This window comes from Uloborus diversus, chromosome 5, assembly GCF_026930045.1.
Source record: "Uloborus diversus isolate 005 chromosome 5, Udiv.v.3.1, whole genome shotgun sequence".
NCBI lineage: Eukaryota > Metazoa > Arthropoda > Arachnida > Araneae > Uloboridae > Uloborus > Uloborus diversus.
The window spans coordinates 88667434-88685404 of NC_072735.1; the positions used below are offsets into that span (position 1 = coordinate 88667434).

The 17971-nt window shown below is 32.6% G+C and overlaps 1 protein-coding gene across 1 annotated transcript in view; it reads right to left on the minus strand.

Annotated features, from left to right (window-relative positions):
- Positions 1 to 1222: 1222 nt before the first annotated feature.
- Positions 1223 to 17971, minus strand: part of LOC129223000 (uncharacterized) — a 31967-nt gene continuing 15218 nt past the window's right edge. Inside the window, exons 8-10 of the mRNA XM_054857564.1 lie at positions 5935 to 5944; positions 3234 to 3563; positions 1223 to 1440 (exon numbers count right to left, since the gene is read on the minus strand). Coding sequence (XP_054713539.1) covers positions 1223 to 1440; positions 3234 to 3563; positions 5935 to 5944 — 558 coding nt within the window. The remainder of the gene's footprint in view (positions 1441 to 3233; positions 3564 to 5934; positions 5945 to 17971) is intronic.

The following is a 17971-nucleotide window of genomic DNA, read 5'->3' on the forward strand; positions in this document are numbered from 1 at the left end:
TTAATATTGTACCTCCTTTACCTTTCGTTTAAACAAAGCCACGACTAATCTGGAGGACAACGTAGAAATTGGATTGTCTTTATTAAGAATTTTTCCCATGAAGGAAAAATAATGACCCAAGTTCTCCCAAAATAACTAATACAATAATAGTTAATAAAGGAATTCGGATTATTAATACGTCTTCCTTCATGCCTAACCTACCAGCGTTTTCATAAGTTTTCTAGGTAATGAAATATTTTGTTTAGTGCATCATATTTTCTTGAACATTAATGTTAGAGAAATTCGGTTGTTTCCTAAATTTTAAAAGTATTTTTTTCTGAAAGAGTATATTTAAAAACAAAGGATTTAATCATCTTCTTAAATAATTTGACAAAGTTTAATAGTTTTTAACAATCATTTTAATTGGTGCAAAGATTCAATTTTACTTTTTACGCTTTTGCATATGACATCACAAGTGATGAAATGCCATTCACTGATGCCACTAGCGCAGAGCGCAATATTTAATTCGCTTCTTTACTCACATGTACTGGCATTGATATGTTTGATAACGAGATGAAGATACTCTCAAGGGGTATTAGTAATCTGCTGAATTTCATCCAATCTGAATTTCTGAGACCGTAAGGTCTCCTTGTGAATCAAGAAACCATTCAAAGACAAATTATGTCCTTAAAAAATTAGTAAAATCATCATATTTTTGCTCTTTAATCAAATAAAATACACTAAACTTGAAGCTAGTAGCTATGTAACGGTAGCTCCGTATTTTACATTGACTTATGTATCAATAGCAGCATATCGATTAGATGAAATTCGAAAGTAGCAAATATTTCACGGATGTAACAATGACCTATCTGTGAAACAGATTTTTAATAAAGAATCTGAACAGGGCATCGAGTCTGATAATGACAACGCAGATTGAACAAATTTGTAAATGTCGAAAAGAAGTTGTTTATTCCAGGAAAGCATTGAAACGCAGTTCAGTTCTTATATACAGTCAACTCTCGATAACTCGAAGCCTCAGGAGACCGTTTACAACGGTCCAGTTATTGGTAGTTCGAGTTATGGGAAGTTTCCACAAAAGTCTCAAGAGTTTAGGACCCAATGAAAGCTTTGAGATGAAGGAATATTCTAGTTATAAGCTACGAGTTATCGAGATTCAACTGTACTCGTATCTAATGAAAAATACAAATGCAGTGAAAAAGAGAACTTTATATTTATGGTAGTTTTATTGAGTGCAAACAATGCACTGTACAAAATGAGGGGTTTTCCGGACAGGATTCACTTGCACAAACGAAAGACTTTGATCATCTGGTCCCATGGAGCCAGAATGGTATGCCTGAAATTTCGAGTCCACGCACAGGTTTTCTGCTCTACTGACGTCTAAAGAAGACATGAGAAATCCTCTGTATTGTTCAATCCATCCCGTTGGGCATTCTTTCTGATCTAGAGAAGATATAAACCCGTATACGTATATTCATAAGTTATAAGTCACTTTTACTTCCGAAATATACAACAGGGGAGTTGTAAATTTTGGATAAAAATAACGTCTATATTATTTTTATCTTTTATCACAGTAAATACTGTGCAATTATAATTGCGCTATAATGTTTAATTAAACATCATAGCGTGATTCTGAGGATAGATTTTAGGGAATCTTGCCCCAAGTTACAAAATATCTTTGATATTAATATTTTCTACTTTTCATTTAAACATTTCAACTGTCGACAGACGGCGAAGACGATAAGTGGTCAAGAAAACTTTTTATGCAATCTTAATTCATTTAGTTTTCCTCATATTAATGTAGAATATGCCTTGAAACACAGTGCATATAAAAATAACCGAACGTTTTAGTTGTAGTATAAAATAAGCTTAATAAAATGTGTTTTAAATTTAATATTTATTCAAAATAAGGTCAATTTAACTCAATACAACGTTTTGATCGGTCAACCAAACTTTTAAATTCGATTTTAGAAATGTTTTTCAGCACCTGTGTCATGCGATTTGAATGACTGGAGCGTAAGAAGCTCCTTTTACTGCCGTTTCCATTTTAGGGGACAGAAAATAGGCATGTGTCCACGACCATTCTCCGTATTCCGCGAGCATCTTTCGGACTGTGTGACTATTTTCAATTCCTAAAACTGAAAACAGCAATGAAGAGAGTTTTTTACGATGATGTTTTAACCCACGGGTCCCTATCTCTTTTCATGTGAGCCCATCGTGTGCTATTTAATTTTTTAAAAGAATTAATAAAATGTCACGCAATAGAGTTTTTTTTTTCATTTCTAATGATTAATCATCCAATGGTAGAAATTGCATACAACGCAAATAAAAGCACACATTTCAGGGCCTGTTTTTATAAAAACATTTGAACTGGAGGTATGTAAATTTTAAATGTCCATGGCGAAATTGTCCTAAAATCCTTCATTTGAAGTGAGAATTTCTGAAAAATAGTTAAGAGACATGCATTAGAAAATAAATAAGTTTTCCGATTTCATATATGCAATTCGTGTGGTGTTCTGAAAAGGTAGTACGTTTGATTTTTTTATTTGTGCTAGAATGTGTTGCTCTTTATTGGGGTGCAGTCAGAGTACAACAGTAATCATTTGCAACTCATTGAAAAAGAAGTTTCTTGTTATTCCTAAACGCACATGTGTGAGTTTAACCGTATAATTGAGTCTCACAAAAATGATTTTTTTTAGCTGCATTGTCGTTAGAAAGCAGTAGTTCATTGTTGAAACTTTCGGGTGAGATTTTTTTTCTGATAAGACTTTTTTTACGTAAGCGCTTCCCAATATTTAACAAAATGCTTTTACATTTAGTTTTTCATGGAAAGATTTTAAGTGTTCATTTCGATATTCTCAATTATTAATTTTATCTGTTTTTTTATCAAAAAGATTTTAAAGAATTAAATGGTGGCATGAGATTTCAGATTATCTCTCCTTAATTTTATTTTCTAAGGATAATCAACAGCCGTATTAAAGTTGCTTTCTGCTCATGTGCATTTATATATAGTTACATAAAGGATTACTTGGGCTGAAAATAAACGTATGGACGCTTTAACGGAGCCTTTTGTTGGTTTGAACCACTTGGGTACTAAAGCTTAACTTAGCAATTTTTCCAGCTTCATTTCACATGCGTAATGACAATGTCATCATTGGAACTTTTAACTCTTATAGGTACTATGATTCTGTCACTGATTTAGACTGCGAAACCTTTTTCCGCCTTACAAACTTTACCTGCAGTAGTAATCAAAGAGGGTCTATCCCTGATTTTGCATACGGAACAGACCACACTCCTCAAAACGAGATTTTCCACATGCATGTTAGAGGGCCTGTCTCTCAGCAGTCCATACTTGACACCGGAAATGATGCTCATTCCATCCTTGGACTCTTCTCTGCTCTGAGGGGTACTCGGTAGGCACAGGTAGTTGTGTCCCGCACCCGATTGGTGCCGTGGAGAGGATGCCACATAGCCAGAGTAGACGGTGGTCGTGTCATTGTCCCCTGAGCATTCGTTGGAGCCATATTGTACATAGACGGAATAGGCTGAGTTTTCATCTTCGGACTCTTAAATGAAAAGAAATTGGGTTCGGTTAATGAGTAAGACAAAATCCGTGCTTATTTCCCTCAAAATATCCCCTTCAATAGCTGCACTATCTTTCTTTGGGGAGGGTGTCAATAAAAAGAAACGGAGCGTATGGAGAGGAATTAATTGATTTCAAATTTGATTTTTATGCATTTGAGTTTTTTAATCTTTCCTTTGTTCTATTTTAAAATACGCATGTACAAACTGCTAATTTTCCTAGCGAAAATTCAAATCAAATTTTATTCTTTTGGTTCGGCGGTATTCTTCGTATCGTTATAGTTTAAAGGTATAGACTTCGTAAAGTTGTATACGTAAATGATTTTTAATGTAAAGGAATATTCAGGTACCGTAAACGCGGGATACTTTGACATAAGGATCCTTCTTTAGCTCAAATGGAGAAAAAGATACATCGTTCTCTATCAACCTTCAGGAAGCAATTTTTACGCATATTTTGACAAATTCCACTTGAGAGCAGTCCCAAGCACTCAGTAATGTATAACAAGAGGTTCGATAGCTGTGCTCAATAAGCAACACGAGTGGTTCTTTTTTCTTTGCGCTAACATGTTCTTTTATAACTCCCCAAACTTTCACATGTAGAAGCAGTTCTGCATAAGTTAAGAGTTTGTTAAGTACCAATGTATGTACCGTTTAGTGCTTTATTTAATAGTACAGTTCTATTTCTCATTTCTGTTGGGGTTTTTATTTTAAAAAATCCAAATAAAAGCATATGTCCTAACCTAGAAATTACGACCTACTTTGGCCCAGCATAAAAACTTTAAAAAATCTGCCAGATAGATTTGGAAAAAAAAAAAAGAAAAGCTAAAAGTAAAGCTTCAAAAGGAAAAACACAAGAAAAAGCCTGGAATTCTCAGCAATGGACGAAGAGAGCGATTATAGATTCAATTCATCAGGGTTCGGTTACATGGCTTTTATTATGGAAGATGAAGAGAACTTGAAAGTTGTAGGAGGTTTAAAAGAAGTTGACCCAGTTGCATCTAATTCTAACAAATTTTGTTAAACTTGTTGGAAAGTTTACGGAATTTTATTGTTATAGAATGGAATGGGCTCAGGTTTTAAGGCTCTTGATGTGAGAGAAGAAGAAGTTATTGTTGAGAGAGCATGGGAAGTACCAAGAAGTGTTGGAAGTGACCAAAAAATTAGGATCCCTTGTTTTACGAATGGTGTTATCTGAACAAAATTATTCAATCTCCAAACCTGTTGAAAAGATGACTGTTCTCTGTCGGTAATGTCTGAGAAAAAAAAACTAGGTATAAACACACATTAAAAAAAAAATCCTTAAAACAAAAATGTGACTCAAACTTATCAAAAAAAAAAAAAAATTCTTTCAAATAAACAGTTCTTCCTGTGAACACACGTCTTTCTTTGGCTCGAGTTAGTTCTACAATAATTTTAAATAGGGAAAGTCACTTTGGGTCAAAGTGATCCAAACGTAAGGGTAACATTGGCTCGAATTAAAGACAATTATAAAGGGTAATAATATTTTGAAACAAAGTGATCAGTATTTAAAAATTAAATTATAATAACTTTGGCTGAGTAAAACAGGTTTCCACATCTTATAAATATGAATAGTTATAAAATTATGGAGAATAAGATGAAAAATGTTTCAAAATGTGGGCCAAAGTAGCCCGTGTTTTGGGTACAAAAATAATTAAAGCACAGTTTCTAACACTTACATTCTAATAGGGGTTAAAAGCGTTTTCTTATTGAGGTAGATCTTTTTTAGATGACAAAATGCGCATTAAAAAATGCAACAAACTCAGAAAAATGGCTAAAAATGAAAATCTTAAGATTTTTTCATCATGAAATGCAGTTGAAGCCAAACAATTATTGGCGTAAAAATTAATTTAAAGGCAACCATAAATATCATTGTTTCTTCAGGCAACAAAGTTGATGCTAAACAATAGTCAGTATTAAAAAAAAAAAAAAAAAAAAAAAAAAAAAAAAAACGGACGATCTTTTAAGTTTAATGCCAGTTTATTTCTTAGAATGTAGTTGGCACCAAAAATTACAGGGGTGAAACGTTATCTAACAGAAACCTTAAAAGAAAAAAAGTTATTACCAAGTGTAACATAATCAAAATATTGCCCTTTTTAAAGATAAATTTAAAAAAAAATGTATTTTACTGTTTCTGGAAGGTAAGTGAGTGGAGCATTTGCTGCGATTGTTATATTTAAAGAACATATTTGCTTGGTGTCTTTTTAGCGGTAATTATAGGATACCTGTTTTTGTTTCTGTTCTTTTTCAACAGTTTTCACAGCGAAAACGAGGTGTTTTGGAACATGAATGCTCTGACTTACAATACATCCGGTCCAGAAACAACTCGTTACTTACTTGGAATTTCCTAGAAGAAAAAACACAATATTATTGAAATTGGCGATCCAAAAATAATTAGTAACTTTTTCAAAGACAAAGAGAAAGCTTGGATAACAACATTAAATATTGTTACTCTTCAAAATTTCACTAGAGAGTTGCTTTTCGAGTTGCTCTGTTTGTGCTTGCTGATGAGCATTTTTTAAAAATTTCTTAACAAGAAAAATATCTTATTACGGAGTTGAACATGAAATATGTACAATGGTCTTAGCAAATAAATGGTACTATCTACGATTTTTTAATTCTTTATTTGTTTTCTAATTTCTTTTCTTTTTGTCTTGGAGCTTACTTCAATTTTACTGTACATACTTTCGCATTTGTTTCCCTCCCGAAATTTTCTTTTTTCTTTTTTACTAGTATCCTAATTTCAATTTTTACAAAGCTTGTAGGATTCCAATTTTCTAATCTCTCAAAAACTTCTTCTTTTTCTTTTTTTTTTGTAAATACTGCCATTGAACATCTCACTGTAGTATATTTATGATTTAGAGTCAAAATCAATGCTTTAATGTAACCGTTTATCTATCGGCTACGATTATCCTTTTATTTTTGAGGTTTTTAGTTCTATTTTTATCCACACAAATCTCTGCAAATTTGGATTTTTTAGCTTTAGCATGTACAAAGACAAAATATGGAGCTAAACCACCAAAGTGACCTGAGGTGTGGTTTGTCGTAGTCGCAAACTAATCTTCAAACATTTGTTAAAGGAAAAGTGACAACCCTCCTATCTATGTTATGAAAGTGCCTGGCGTTACAAATCCATCTCACCTAAATACCTTAAACTAATTTGTATTTTGTTTCTGATTCTTTTATTTTATGTGTTATTGATAATAATATGCTAGAAAGAAAGTTACACTGCAAATAATCGGTACACATTTGAAACTCTTTAAGTGCTCCAGTTGCCTGAATATGTGCTAAAATGCATTTCGAATGTGTTATGTACAAAGAAATGAAGCTGAAATGTTTTACTAATCTGTTCCGTTATAAAGAAAACGTTCCAAACGTGCACCGAATGTGTTTTGCTGGGAATCTCTATTCAGCCGAAGTTTGGGAATACACTTGAGAACACATCGCGCGCAGATTTAAGAGTGCTTGTGAAATCACTGCTTTCTTTGCCACGCCATGTTTGGAAACAATCTGGATCGGCCGCGATCATTTCCGTGATATTTTTGAATGCTCAAAAGGTACGCCACTTTCCTTTTTTATGTTCTTTACAGATAATTTTTGCATTTGTACATTTACTGAGCTTCATACTTTTGTTTTAAATAAACTAATAATTTACCATACCGCTTAAGTTTTGAACTAAAATGAAATCTTGTGTTTTAAAACTGTGTGGTTACGTTAAGACTAACGTGTTACGATTCTAATTTTGAAACTAGACGATTGATTTAGGGCTCCTGTCCTTATCTTTAGATTTAGAATTTTTTAAGAACATCGGAAGTAGAGGTTTAAACAAGGGCTCCTAAACTACAGGTTATGACCCAAAAACATTTCTAATGAAGGTCGAAGGGCATTTGTTACGCTGTTCAATTTCAATCTTAAAAAAAGCATCTCTTTCATCTAAATGCTTTTTATAAGTTTTGTCATCTACTTTTTGTTTTACAAATAGTTCAGGTGATTTTATTTTTCTGGTTAGCAATTTTTTGATACGTTAGTATTTTTGCTTGTAAACATCTCATAAGATCTATCATTTTGTGCACAACTTTTTGGTTTAACAAACCGAAAAAGAATGAATCGCTGGAGGTTCTGCGGCTTAGATTAGGTTAAACTTGAATATGATCAAAATCTACCACAATAGTATGAATGAGATTCGAACCTAGGTCCAGAGATCAAGATTCTTCTAAGTAATGATGTTTGACAAAATATATTGTCTTATCTTTCATATCAATCAATTTTATCTTGAATTTTGAGGATAAAATATTGCGTACCATTTAGCATCTTATTTATAGATAATTAATTTTATTATCTGTTTCAGTTAAAAAAATCATGAAGTTTGAGTTTCATGATCGATGTTTTGCAGAAATGCCAAGCAAAGTATATTGTTCGAATGAATAATCTGAGTTTAAAACATTAGCTAAAAATCTTATTAAGTATCTTAGTCAAATTTTTGAAATTATTAAAGCAATTAGAGCAAACAGGGTGCCTTATATAAATGTGTGTTTTGAGTACGTGCAATACATGTATCGGATCTCATGTTTTTAAAAACGAGGCTTGACACAAAAATAGTTAAAACCGCTAGTTCAGAAAAAAATGCTTAATAGTTTTTTTCTTTAATCCCACTTTTTAATTTGCCATGTGATAAAAAACATGTGAATAAAAAATTTCACCCTTTATTTCTTTGAAAAAAAAAATCTTTAGTTCTTTGTAAAACAGGTACAACCTGATAACGTAAACATAAAAACAACTTTTTTTTTTTGAACCATGAAAAGTTCCATGAAAGACTTAGAAAAATTGTTGGATAACTAAACGTGATGTCTGTTGCAGTGTAAAAACTATTTCAATTGTAATTTAGTTGTTATATGTTCTACAGGTATTACATTGAGAGATAGATTAAGGGTGACCACAGACTGAGGAAACAGGAAATATCAGACCTTTTTCTGAGAAAAATGCCGAATTCAATATTAGTAACGCAAGTTTAAGCCATTTTTACAGTTCTGGAAAGGGCGTAGTGAGATCTCCCTCGGAGATTTATCTAATCCAAAATATGTTTAAGCTGTCTTTGATTATGTAAAGATAGGGAAAAGTATGGAGAGGGGGGAAGGATACCTCTAGGAAAAAATGCAAGAATGCAGTTTTAAAACTGTACATTTAGGGCATTTTTAAGGAACTTTGGGTTTTATGTTCCGGGGTTCATTTCAGCTGAAAATATTTTGAAGCTAAAGTGTTAAAAACATTTTTGTAAGGCAACTTGAGGAATAAAGGTATTATTAACCACAACATTTTGAAAATGTTTTTTTTTTTTTTTTTTTTTTGAAACTATAGTTCAAAGCTATCATTGTTGATGTTAGAGGAAGGAAACTCTGGTTGGAGGGGTGGGGGGATGGTCTCCGGAAAATTGTAAAAACTGATGCGTCTAAAACATTTTAGCTATCTTTTGATGATGTAAAGAGAAAGGGAGGAATACAGGTATATATGGGCTTTTTTCGGAAAAATTATTATTATAGAAAAAATAGTAGGGGAATGTGGGGTAAAGTGAAATTGCTAAGCTGGCTAAGTTTTTTTTAAATGAACAAATTGGAAATTTCTTTTGAAAATTACACTTTACAAAAAAAGAACATTGTAAAAAAAAAAAAAAAAAAAAAGTGGAAAATTTTCCCTTTATTTTTTTTATAGAAAGAGTGAAAAATAAAATACTTTTCCGAATGAAAAATGTTTACTCATAAAAAATATATTTCTTCAAATGAATGAGTAAAAGAAGGGTAGAATGAATAATAAAAAGATCATGAAACAATGAACGAGTACTTAAATAAATAAAATACTTAATACATGAAGAAAAATAAATGATCGTATAAAATAGTGAATGAATAAGAAAATGGGTGAAGGCATGAATAAATAAGTGAATTAATAAATGAAAGAATGTAAATAAATTAATAAATGATTCCGTAAGTGATTTTGTAAATAACACAGCGCGGCAGAACGAAAAAAGAAAAAAAAAAACCCTTCAAAATGCTTCTGAAATTTCGTCGACTGATTCTTATGTAGAATGACCCCCTGAATCCGAATAGGACCTCCGTTTTCCCCCTATACGTACCAATGTTTTTTAAAGGACCTCCAAGTTTTTTTCAATTTTCTTTAGTTTTAGAACAATTATTATTAATTTTTTTTGGAGAGGAAAGGAGCTTTATACTAACTGCTAACATTGTTTTGGTGGGCAAGAGAGGTTCAAAGTTCAAGATCATGGACACCGATCGCAAAAAGGGAGACTTGGGGGGGGGGGGGTGGAGTATAACCTCTCAAAATAAAAGAAAAATCACGAAAAACGATCTTTTCATTCTGATTTTTTAAAAAAGATGTTTATAAAAAAAAAATTTCGGAGCAGAATGAGAGTATGAGACTTGCTTCTATGACTCCTATGTCCAAAAAAATTTTCGCGACGTAAAAAAAAAAAAATAAATAAATAAAAAATATCATGTGAATGTCGCACGTTGCATACGAGTTGAATCGCAGGTCTTCATTCAAAAAGACATTCCTCTGGCTGATTTCTATATAAAATGACCGCTATGACCCCTTGTTTCCAAATACGACCATCTTTCTCCCTATCACGCCCCCTTTTTAGAATCTACTCCCCTCCTCTACCCGGCCATTTTTTTATTTGAAGGGGGAACACATAACCGTAAACATAATTCTGAATGATTCGAGATGTGCAAAGCTCAAAATCTTATGCATATATAGCAAAAAGGAAAACAGGGGGGACACCCCTCCAAACACACTGTGCAACAAAAATTACTCTCAAATGCTTCTGAGGCTATTCCGCCTGATTCTTCTGCAAATTTACTTCTTGAATCCTAATATGATCTTCGTTTTCCTCCTACATGTACCGATTTTTGTAGACCCCCTTTTTATTTGGGGGGGGGGGGGGGGGGCAAGTTTTTTTTTTTTGCTATATATGCACAAGATTTAGAACTTTTCACATCTCTAGTCATTCAGAATAATGTTTACGGTTATTGTAATGCTCATTTTCCCCTCCAAATTTAAATCAATAAATGGCTTTGAATCAGGGGCGGAGGGAGGTTCTAAAAAGGGGGCGTGATGTGGGAAGAGGTGGTCGTATTTGGAAACAAGGAGTCATTTTATATAAGAATCAGCCAGAAGAATATCAGTTTGAATGAAGCCCTGCGATTCAACTCGTATGCAACGTGCGACATTCATAAGACAGTTTTTTTTTTAAATTCTTTTTACATCGCAAAATTTTTTTTGGACATAGGAGTCATAGAAGGGAGTCTTATACTCTCATTCTACACCGAAATGTTTTTTACAAACATCTTTTTTAAAAAAGCAGAACAAAATGATCGTAGGGGTTCTAATATTTGGGGGGGGGGGGGTAAACTCCCCAAGTCCCCCTTTTTTGCGATGGTGTCCATGATCTTGAACTTTGAACCTCTCTTGCCCACCAAAACTATGTTAGCAGTTAATATAAAGCTCCTTTCACCTCAAAAAAAAAAAAAAAAAAAAAACCTCTAAAACTAAGGAAAATTAAAAAAGCCTTGCGGGGGGGGGGGAGCTTCAAAAAATGTAGTATTTATAGGGAGAAAACGGAGGTAATATTCGGATTCAGGGGGGTCATTTTACATAAGAATCAGCCTGCGAAATGTCAGAAACATTTTGAAGGTTTTTTTTTTTTTTTTTTTTTGCCGAACAGTGTAATTGAGTGAGTAAACGAAATAAACTATTTCACTTTGTCCCATTCACTTTACCAATATTGGAAATACAAGTAAGCTTAAAATTAACTGAAAAAAGTAAAAAATACCGCATTCAATATTAGAAGGTCTCAATTAATATTTAAAATTTTAGTAACAATAATTTTATCATTTTATTCTTACAAAAATAATTTTTGACTTACATCAAAATATTACAATATGAATGTCCTTCTTTGAAAATTGCCATTATTATCATTAATTTTAAGGTCCAGATGTATTTTTTTCCTGACTGGAATAGAGTACATGTGCTACTATATAGTTAAAATATTACGAAATTGTTGGCAGTAAAAGTAATTATTTCACCACTTCACTTTGCCCCGCATTCCCCTACCGCCTACAAATAAATGTATAACGTATTGCTTATGTTCTCGTAATTAAGCGTATGTTTGTAAAAAAAAGGCTTTTTCTTATATTTTTTAGGTAATGGTTTATCCGGTTGTAGAAGAATGATAGTTTCAAGCATTGTTATGTAAATTTTTTAATGTGTATGTACAAAGTTAAATAAATTCATTTTAAACATATTGTGTTTAATGACTAGATAAGTTTGATAAACTCAGTTCAGTGTTATGTGTGTAAGTTTGAAACATAAATCCAATGCGTATTTTAAATTTAGCTGCATTAGTTAATGAACTTGATATTAACTGTCTGATTGAGTTAGACCTGAATGTATGGCATTTGTTGCCATCTGGAGATTAAATGCCATACGATAGAAGCTAAAAAGAGTACTCAACCAGTCACGTCTTAAAAACCGAAACGGCCACACAATTTTTGCACCAATGATTTTTCATACACAAATCATTTCTATTTTGAAGCAATTAGTTTGCAATGTAAGGACAATCCCAACCTTAGTATTACATGTTGCCTTTCAATCAATAATAAAGGCCATTATTAAGTTCAGGATCCAAACCGCACACCTTAAAAACAAGCACAAACTTGGAAGCTTATACAAAAGGTTTGTACTCACCTTTGGCGGGAGGGGGGGGGGGGAAGGGATAGAAAAAAGGCAAATGAATGAAATTGCAGTTAGATCTCATACGGTAATACCTTTTCCGCAACTCATGTTTTAATGTAGTACATTTTTTCCTCATTCAAGAAATAAATAAATGTTTTGAATAAAGCGGCTACTAATGGTAAACAAGAAGTTCTGTCTAGAACTAGACGAGCCTACTTTCCCGTATACCCATACTACTTTCTAGTACCTGATCAATATTCTCAAAAATAGCTAAAATCGTAAATTTTTTCAAACAGATTTTAAAAATACTTTAAGCTGATTTCTAGGAATAAAATATTCCTTACGCAAGGAACCAAAACTAAAAATAATTAATTGATAATTGTCAGTGCCGGATATACGATTTTTCCGAGCTAGGGCAAATCTTGAAACTGATGCTCCTACTCATTCTCCTTCAAGTTTTATATTGAGTTTCAACCCCCCCCCCCCCCCCACGGAAATAGAACAAATTTGTTGTCCCCAAAAAATTGTCTCACGGGGGCAAGGGTCCCAACTCCCCCCTTCGCCCCCAGATCCGGCACTCATCGTTTTAGTTAATATTCAAGGAAATAATTAATCATTAAAGAATTCCACTGCACTTACATTTTTAAAAGAACACAACTATTGTTTAAGGTCATTGATCAGATACCAAGCAATAGATCACTGAATAGCAAAGTATCACGAATTGAAACAATGAAGGCAAATTTATTTTGATCTTGAGAAATTAAAATTTTTGAAAATGAAATTTATGAAGCAACAAACTGAAGTTATGTGAGCCTTTGTTTGTACACTTTTGATTACTTTTTACAGTATGTATTAGCTTTGAAAACTAAAATGTGGAAATTAATATTTTAAATATATGCAGTTTCTGTACTAAGTAATATTGTGCACTACATTTTCCTGCAACCTATTTATTAGTAAACATTGTTCGTGTGCAATTCTGCTGTAAGCTATTCAATTATCTTAGAAATATTATTGTATTTTAAATTTTCATAGTAGCTGTGCTGATTAATAATTAGATTCATCCAAAGCCTAAACCATCATCAGCCTGCAGTCTCAAAATGAACACTAATTTAGTGCATATTTATTATTTCTAAAAGCTACTTTTATGCTTGTGAGGTAGGTATCCTCGGATGATATTAGTGCGAAGAAATTGTTCTAAAACGCATTCTATAGAAACTACCTTTATGTGTGCCACAAAATGTTCAGTGAAGTATTCAAGAACGTGTCTTTAACGCGATCCTATAAGTGCTTAAAAAGTACGCTAAAAAGAATGCTGAACTAAATATATGTTCCGAACTTTGTTTCTAGAAGTGTTTTGGAAACTGACCCACAAAAAGTGTTCTAAAAAAGGGGACAAGTGTACGTGTTCGAAAAATGCTTTAAAAAGTGTTCCTACAACGGTTCTAATAAATGTTCCGAAATAAGTGTTCTAAAAAAGGAGACAAGTGTCCATGTGAAAAAAGTGTTCAAAAAGGGTTTGATTATTTGCAGTGTACCTGAAGTAGCATAAGATTTTTGTGGAAAGTTTTGGTTAAATTTTCAATTATTAACAAGTATCAGTTCTGTTAACCAGCTTGTTTAAAATCCAATTGTACTGATTGTATTGACTACCCGAAAGCGTGGGGAGGGGAAGGGTTCGTAACCGTGGGTCAGATCTAAAAAGGATTAGCGGAGCCCTGAAAGATTGAGAGCACCTGACAGTATACTTCTCATTTTTGGCAGTGGCAAGTTAAAAATTCATAATTTATGGTTGAAAATCTCCAAGTTTTCAGTCTTCTATTTCAGAAATAAAGACTCACTGTTTTGAGAAGTTAAAAAAAAAATCAATATATCCCTTCTCTATTCACTAAAAGACTGATAATAAGATGGAATTAAAAATTCACAATTTAGTCTCGGTAAATCACAGACTTTGACACATATCTTTATAATGCTGCGTGAAAAAGTAAAGATAAAGGGTGTTGTTAAGGCTCTGCTTATGAGATAAAACAAGGATGGGGTTCCAAAATTGGAAATAGTTATAAATAAAAAATCATTCTCAATTGATTTGATAAAGTGTTGTTTGATAAAGTGTGAATTAAGAAACACGATATAACGAACCCTTAAAATGTATTAGTACACAAGCCAGGTCGAAAAAGGGGGAAGGGGGTCATTTGACCCACCGAGAATCTTATTGTAACCCGTAGTGTAGCTCGTAAAAAAAGAGTTCAAGCACCACGCAGTACATTTTGAGTGTTACATTCGACTACACCGGTAGCAGGAAAGTAACACATCGGGAAAGGGTGTTAGGATAAAGATTTTGTACGGCATTGGAAAGGCCTAAAAGTTTTTGTTTTCCAAATATTTTACCGACTTTTTCAGTGATTTTACCATGTATGGCATTAGCATATTTTCTTTTGTTCTTATTTTTAATTTCATTTTTTTTGCAGTGCCTTACAAATTTATTGGTACAGGGGTGAAAATATGGGGGTGCCAACCCCTCCTTTCAGACCGAAGGTTGCGGGTCATTTGATCCATCATAAATTTTTAAGATTCTAACACTTCTTTAAATAACAATATGGTTTGATATAATGCCGTACATTTTGGATGGTTCATGCGGCGACACTAGAAGCAGGAAGTGATGCAACAGGAAAAGGTATTTTAAGATAAAAAGATTTTGTACTGCTAAGAGTTAATTATAAAGACAACCAATTCGAAGTCATTTTTAACTTATTGCCGTATAAAAAAGAAAGGGTCAAGGAAGGCCAAAAGTTTTGTGTTTTCTAATTATTTTACGGATATTTTTCAGAGATTTTACTATGTACGGCATTAGCATATTTTCTTTTCTTTTTACATATAGTTTTTTTTTTTTTTTTAATGCCATACCAATTTATTGGAACGAGTGTGAAAACATGGGAGTACCAACCTCTCCATTCAGACCGAGGGTTGCAGGTCATTTGATCCATCATAATTTTTTAAGATTACAAAACTTCTTTAAATAACAATATGATTTGATATAATGCCGTACATTTTTCATGGTATATGTGACCAAAAAAAAAAAAAAAAATGGCCGCGAAGACGGAGGAAATACGGTCAAATATTTTTTTGTGCCATATACATAATTTTTAGTGATGTTAATAAAATTCAATAAAAACTAAATGCCGCCTGAAAAAAATAGTACCTACTCCTTACAAAAAAGTTTTCTACCTTTTTATTAATCACATAAATCAATCACTTAATAGATTGCTGCAGATAACATGTACAGTATGGTGTTTCAAAATTTAAATCGAACGCTTGCATTATTTAATTTTTTTTGTCATGTCGTATATACGAGTATTTGCAGAGACTAGATTGCGAATAATACCTTACATCGATATTTTTATTCAAAATTTATTGAAGGATATGAAACTGGTTTTGAGTTAAAGTGTCCTCTTCGTATATTAATAAAAATGTAGTGTTTTAGAAATGCATGAATTGTTGGTAAAATAGATATATTTTAGACGTAAAAGGACAAACGATGGTGTGTGTGTGTGTGTGTGTATTGATTTCAGTTCTCTTGCTGCATGACACACATTATTACACTGAAATAATAATCAAGTAAGCATACGAATCGAGCTGTAATAATAACATTTAGAATATTTATTTCAAATTTAATTGAATAAATTGAAAGTTTTCAATCTATACATATAGTATAATAAAACGTTTTGGGTGTGTATCTATGTGTGTATGTGCGTATTTGTGATGCACTTCCAGAGAAAACGGTAAGGACTAGAGAGATACCATTTGGTACACTGGGGAAATAGGTACCGTAAATGATCCTCGGAGCCCGATTTTTGATAATGTATTTGGAAAGAAAATGTTATTTAAGGTGATGTGCGATTTTTGTTAATTTTAGCATTTTTTACTTCACAAGCTGAGGAGTAATTGAGAAACAGAAATATTTTTCATATGCGAGTGTAGGAAATTTAATTTTAACCAAGATAAAAAAACATTGAAAAAAGGGAGTTTTGCGCGTTTTATGAAGGTGTGAAAAATACCTTTATTTTGTACTTTTCCGGCCTGTGGCGTTTCCTAAAACCATCCAACACAAAGTATTAAAGCTTCTGTTTCAAAACTTAGGTACCTCATAGTACACAACATTTCGCAATCTTCATTAAAAAAAAAAAAAAGTTTTTCCAAATTATGCAAGTTTTTTTTTTTTTTTTTCCCACGATTTTTCAAAGCAGAACAACCACAGACCTCAATGCCACAGATCCTTCACGCTCGGTAGGGAGAAAAAGAAAACGATCGTCGCGGCTTCTAGCTATGACGTCACAGCATCGGTTGAATGTGGTTGTTTCCCTCAGTCAAAAGTACTACTTTTAGTCAGAGAAATTGATAGAATAAGCAAAAAAAAAAACATGGACCCAGAAATACTTTTATTTTCCCAACAGTTATTTATTAATTAATTTTTTAAAATGTCCAATTTTTCAAACAAGGCGTGGTCTTTATGACGTCACAAATTATGTCCTTTGGCGCATTTTTTTCTGAGTTTCCACTTTATGATAATCAAGCAGCGAATTAAAAATTGCCTCTACGCTTGCTATCAACTATATCGTTGCCAGTACACGTGAGTAAAGATGTGAATTAAATATTGTGCTCTTCTGAATGACAACAGTGAGTGGTAGAGCCGCTATATAGACAGGCCGACGCATCAGCTTAAGTTTAGCCTTTTTGGATCGGATTTTTCATTGTTGCACTGCCAGGGTTACCATAACAAAGTTTCGGATTTCGCCAAATTTGTCGAAAATAATACTTTATTTAATAAACAATTCACGTGCCGCCCCAGTGAGCAATCACCAAACTCGATTACTCGCCAGAAAAGACAACCACTCAAACACGCGCTCCGATCCAAAAATGCTGATCTTAAGCTGATGCGTCGGCTCGTATATATAGGGGCCTTAGTGAATGGCATTTCATCATTTGTGATGTCATCAGCAGAAGCGTTAAACAATGAAAGCGCGCCGATTAAAGTAATTTTTTAAAAATATTAAACTTAGTCAAATTATTTAAGAAACGGTCAGCTCCTATGTTTTTAAGCATGCTCTTTCAGAAAAAATACTTTTAAAATTTTGGAAACGACCCCATTCAGAATCGAATTCTGCAATTTCCACTAAAGTCCCATGCAAAATGTACGGCACAAGAATTTTTTTTTAATAAGAACTACATATTGTTAATTAAATAATGTTAATGCTGTACAAAAATTTATGACAAAAAATACCGTTAAAAAATCGTTGAAAAACTCATTAACCCTTTACTGAAAAAATATTATTATTTTCTTTTTCAACCTTAGGTAATCTCATAAACAGTATAATATTATCAATTTACTCCTTCAGTCAACCACACTGAATTTAAACTTTTTTTTTTCTATTTATCAATTTTACCTCATTGTTTGAAATTAATTATTATATTGTTGTACCTTTTATTTTAAACGGCAATAGTATAGAAAGATAATATATTCCGGCCTGTATTCAAAAAACTTATTGCCGTACAGAAATAAATGAAACAATGTAAAAAATTAATTGTTATTATAAAGTTAAAGTTTTTTTTTTTTTAATAATATTATCATGAACCATAA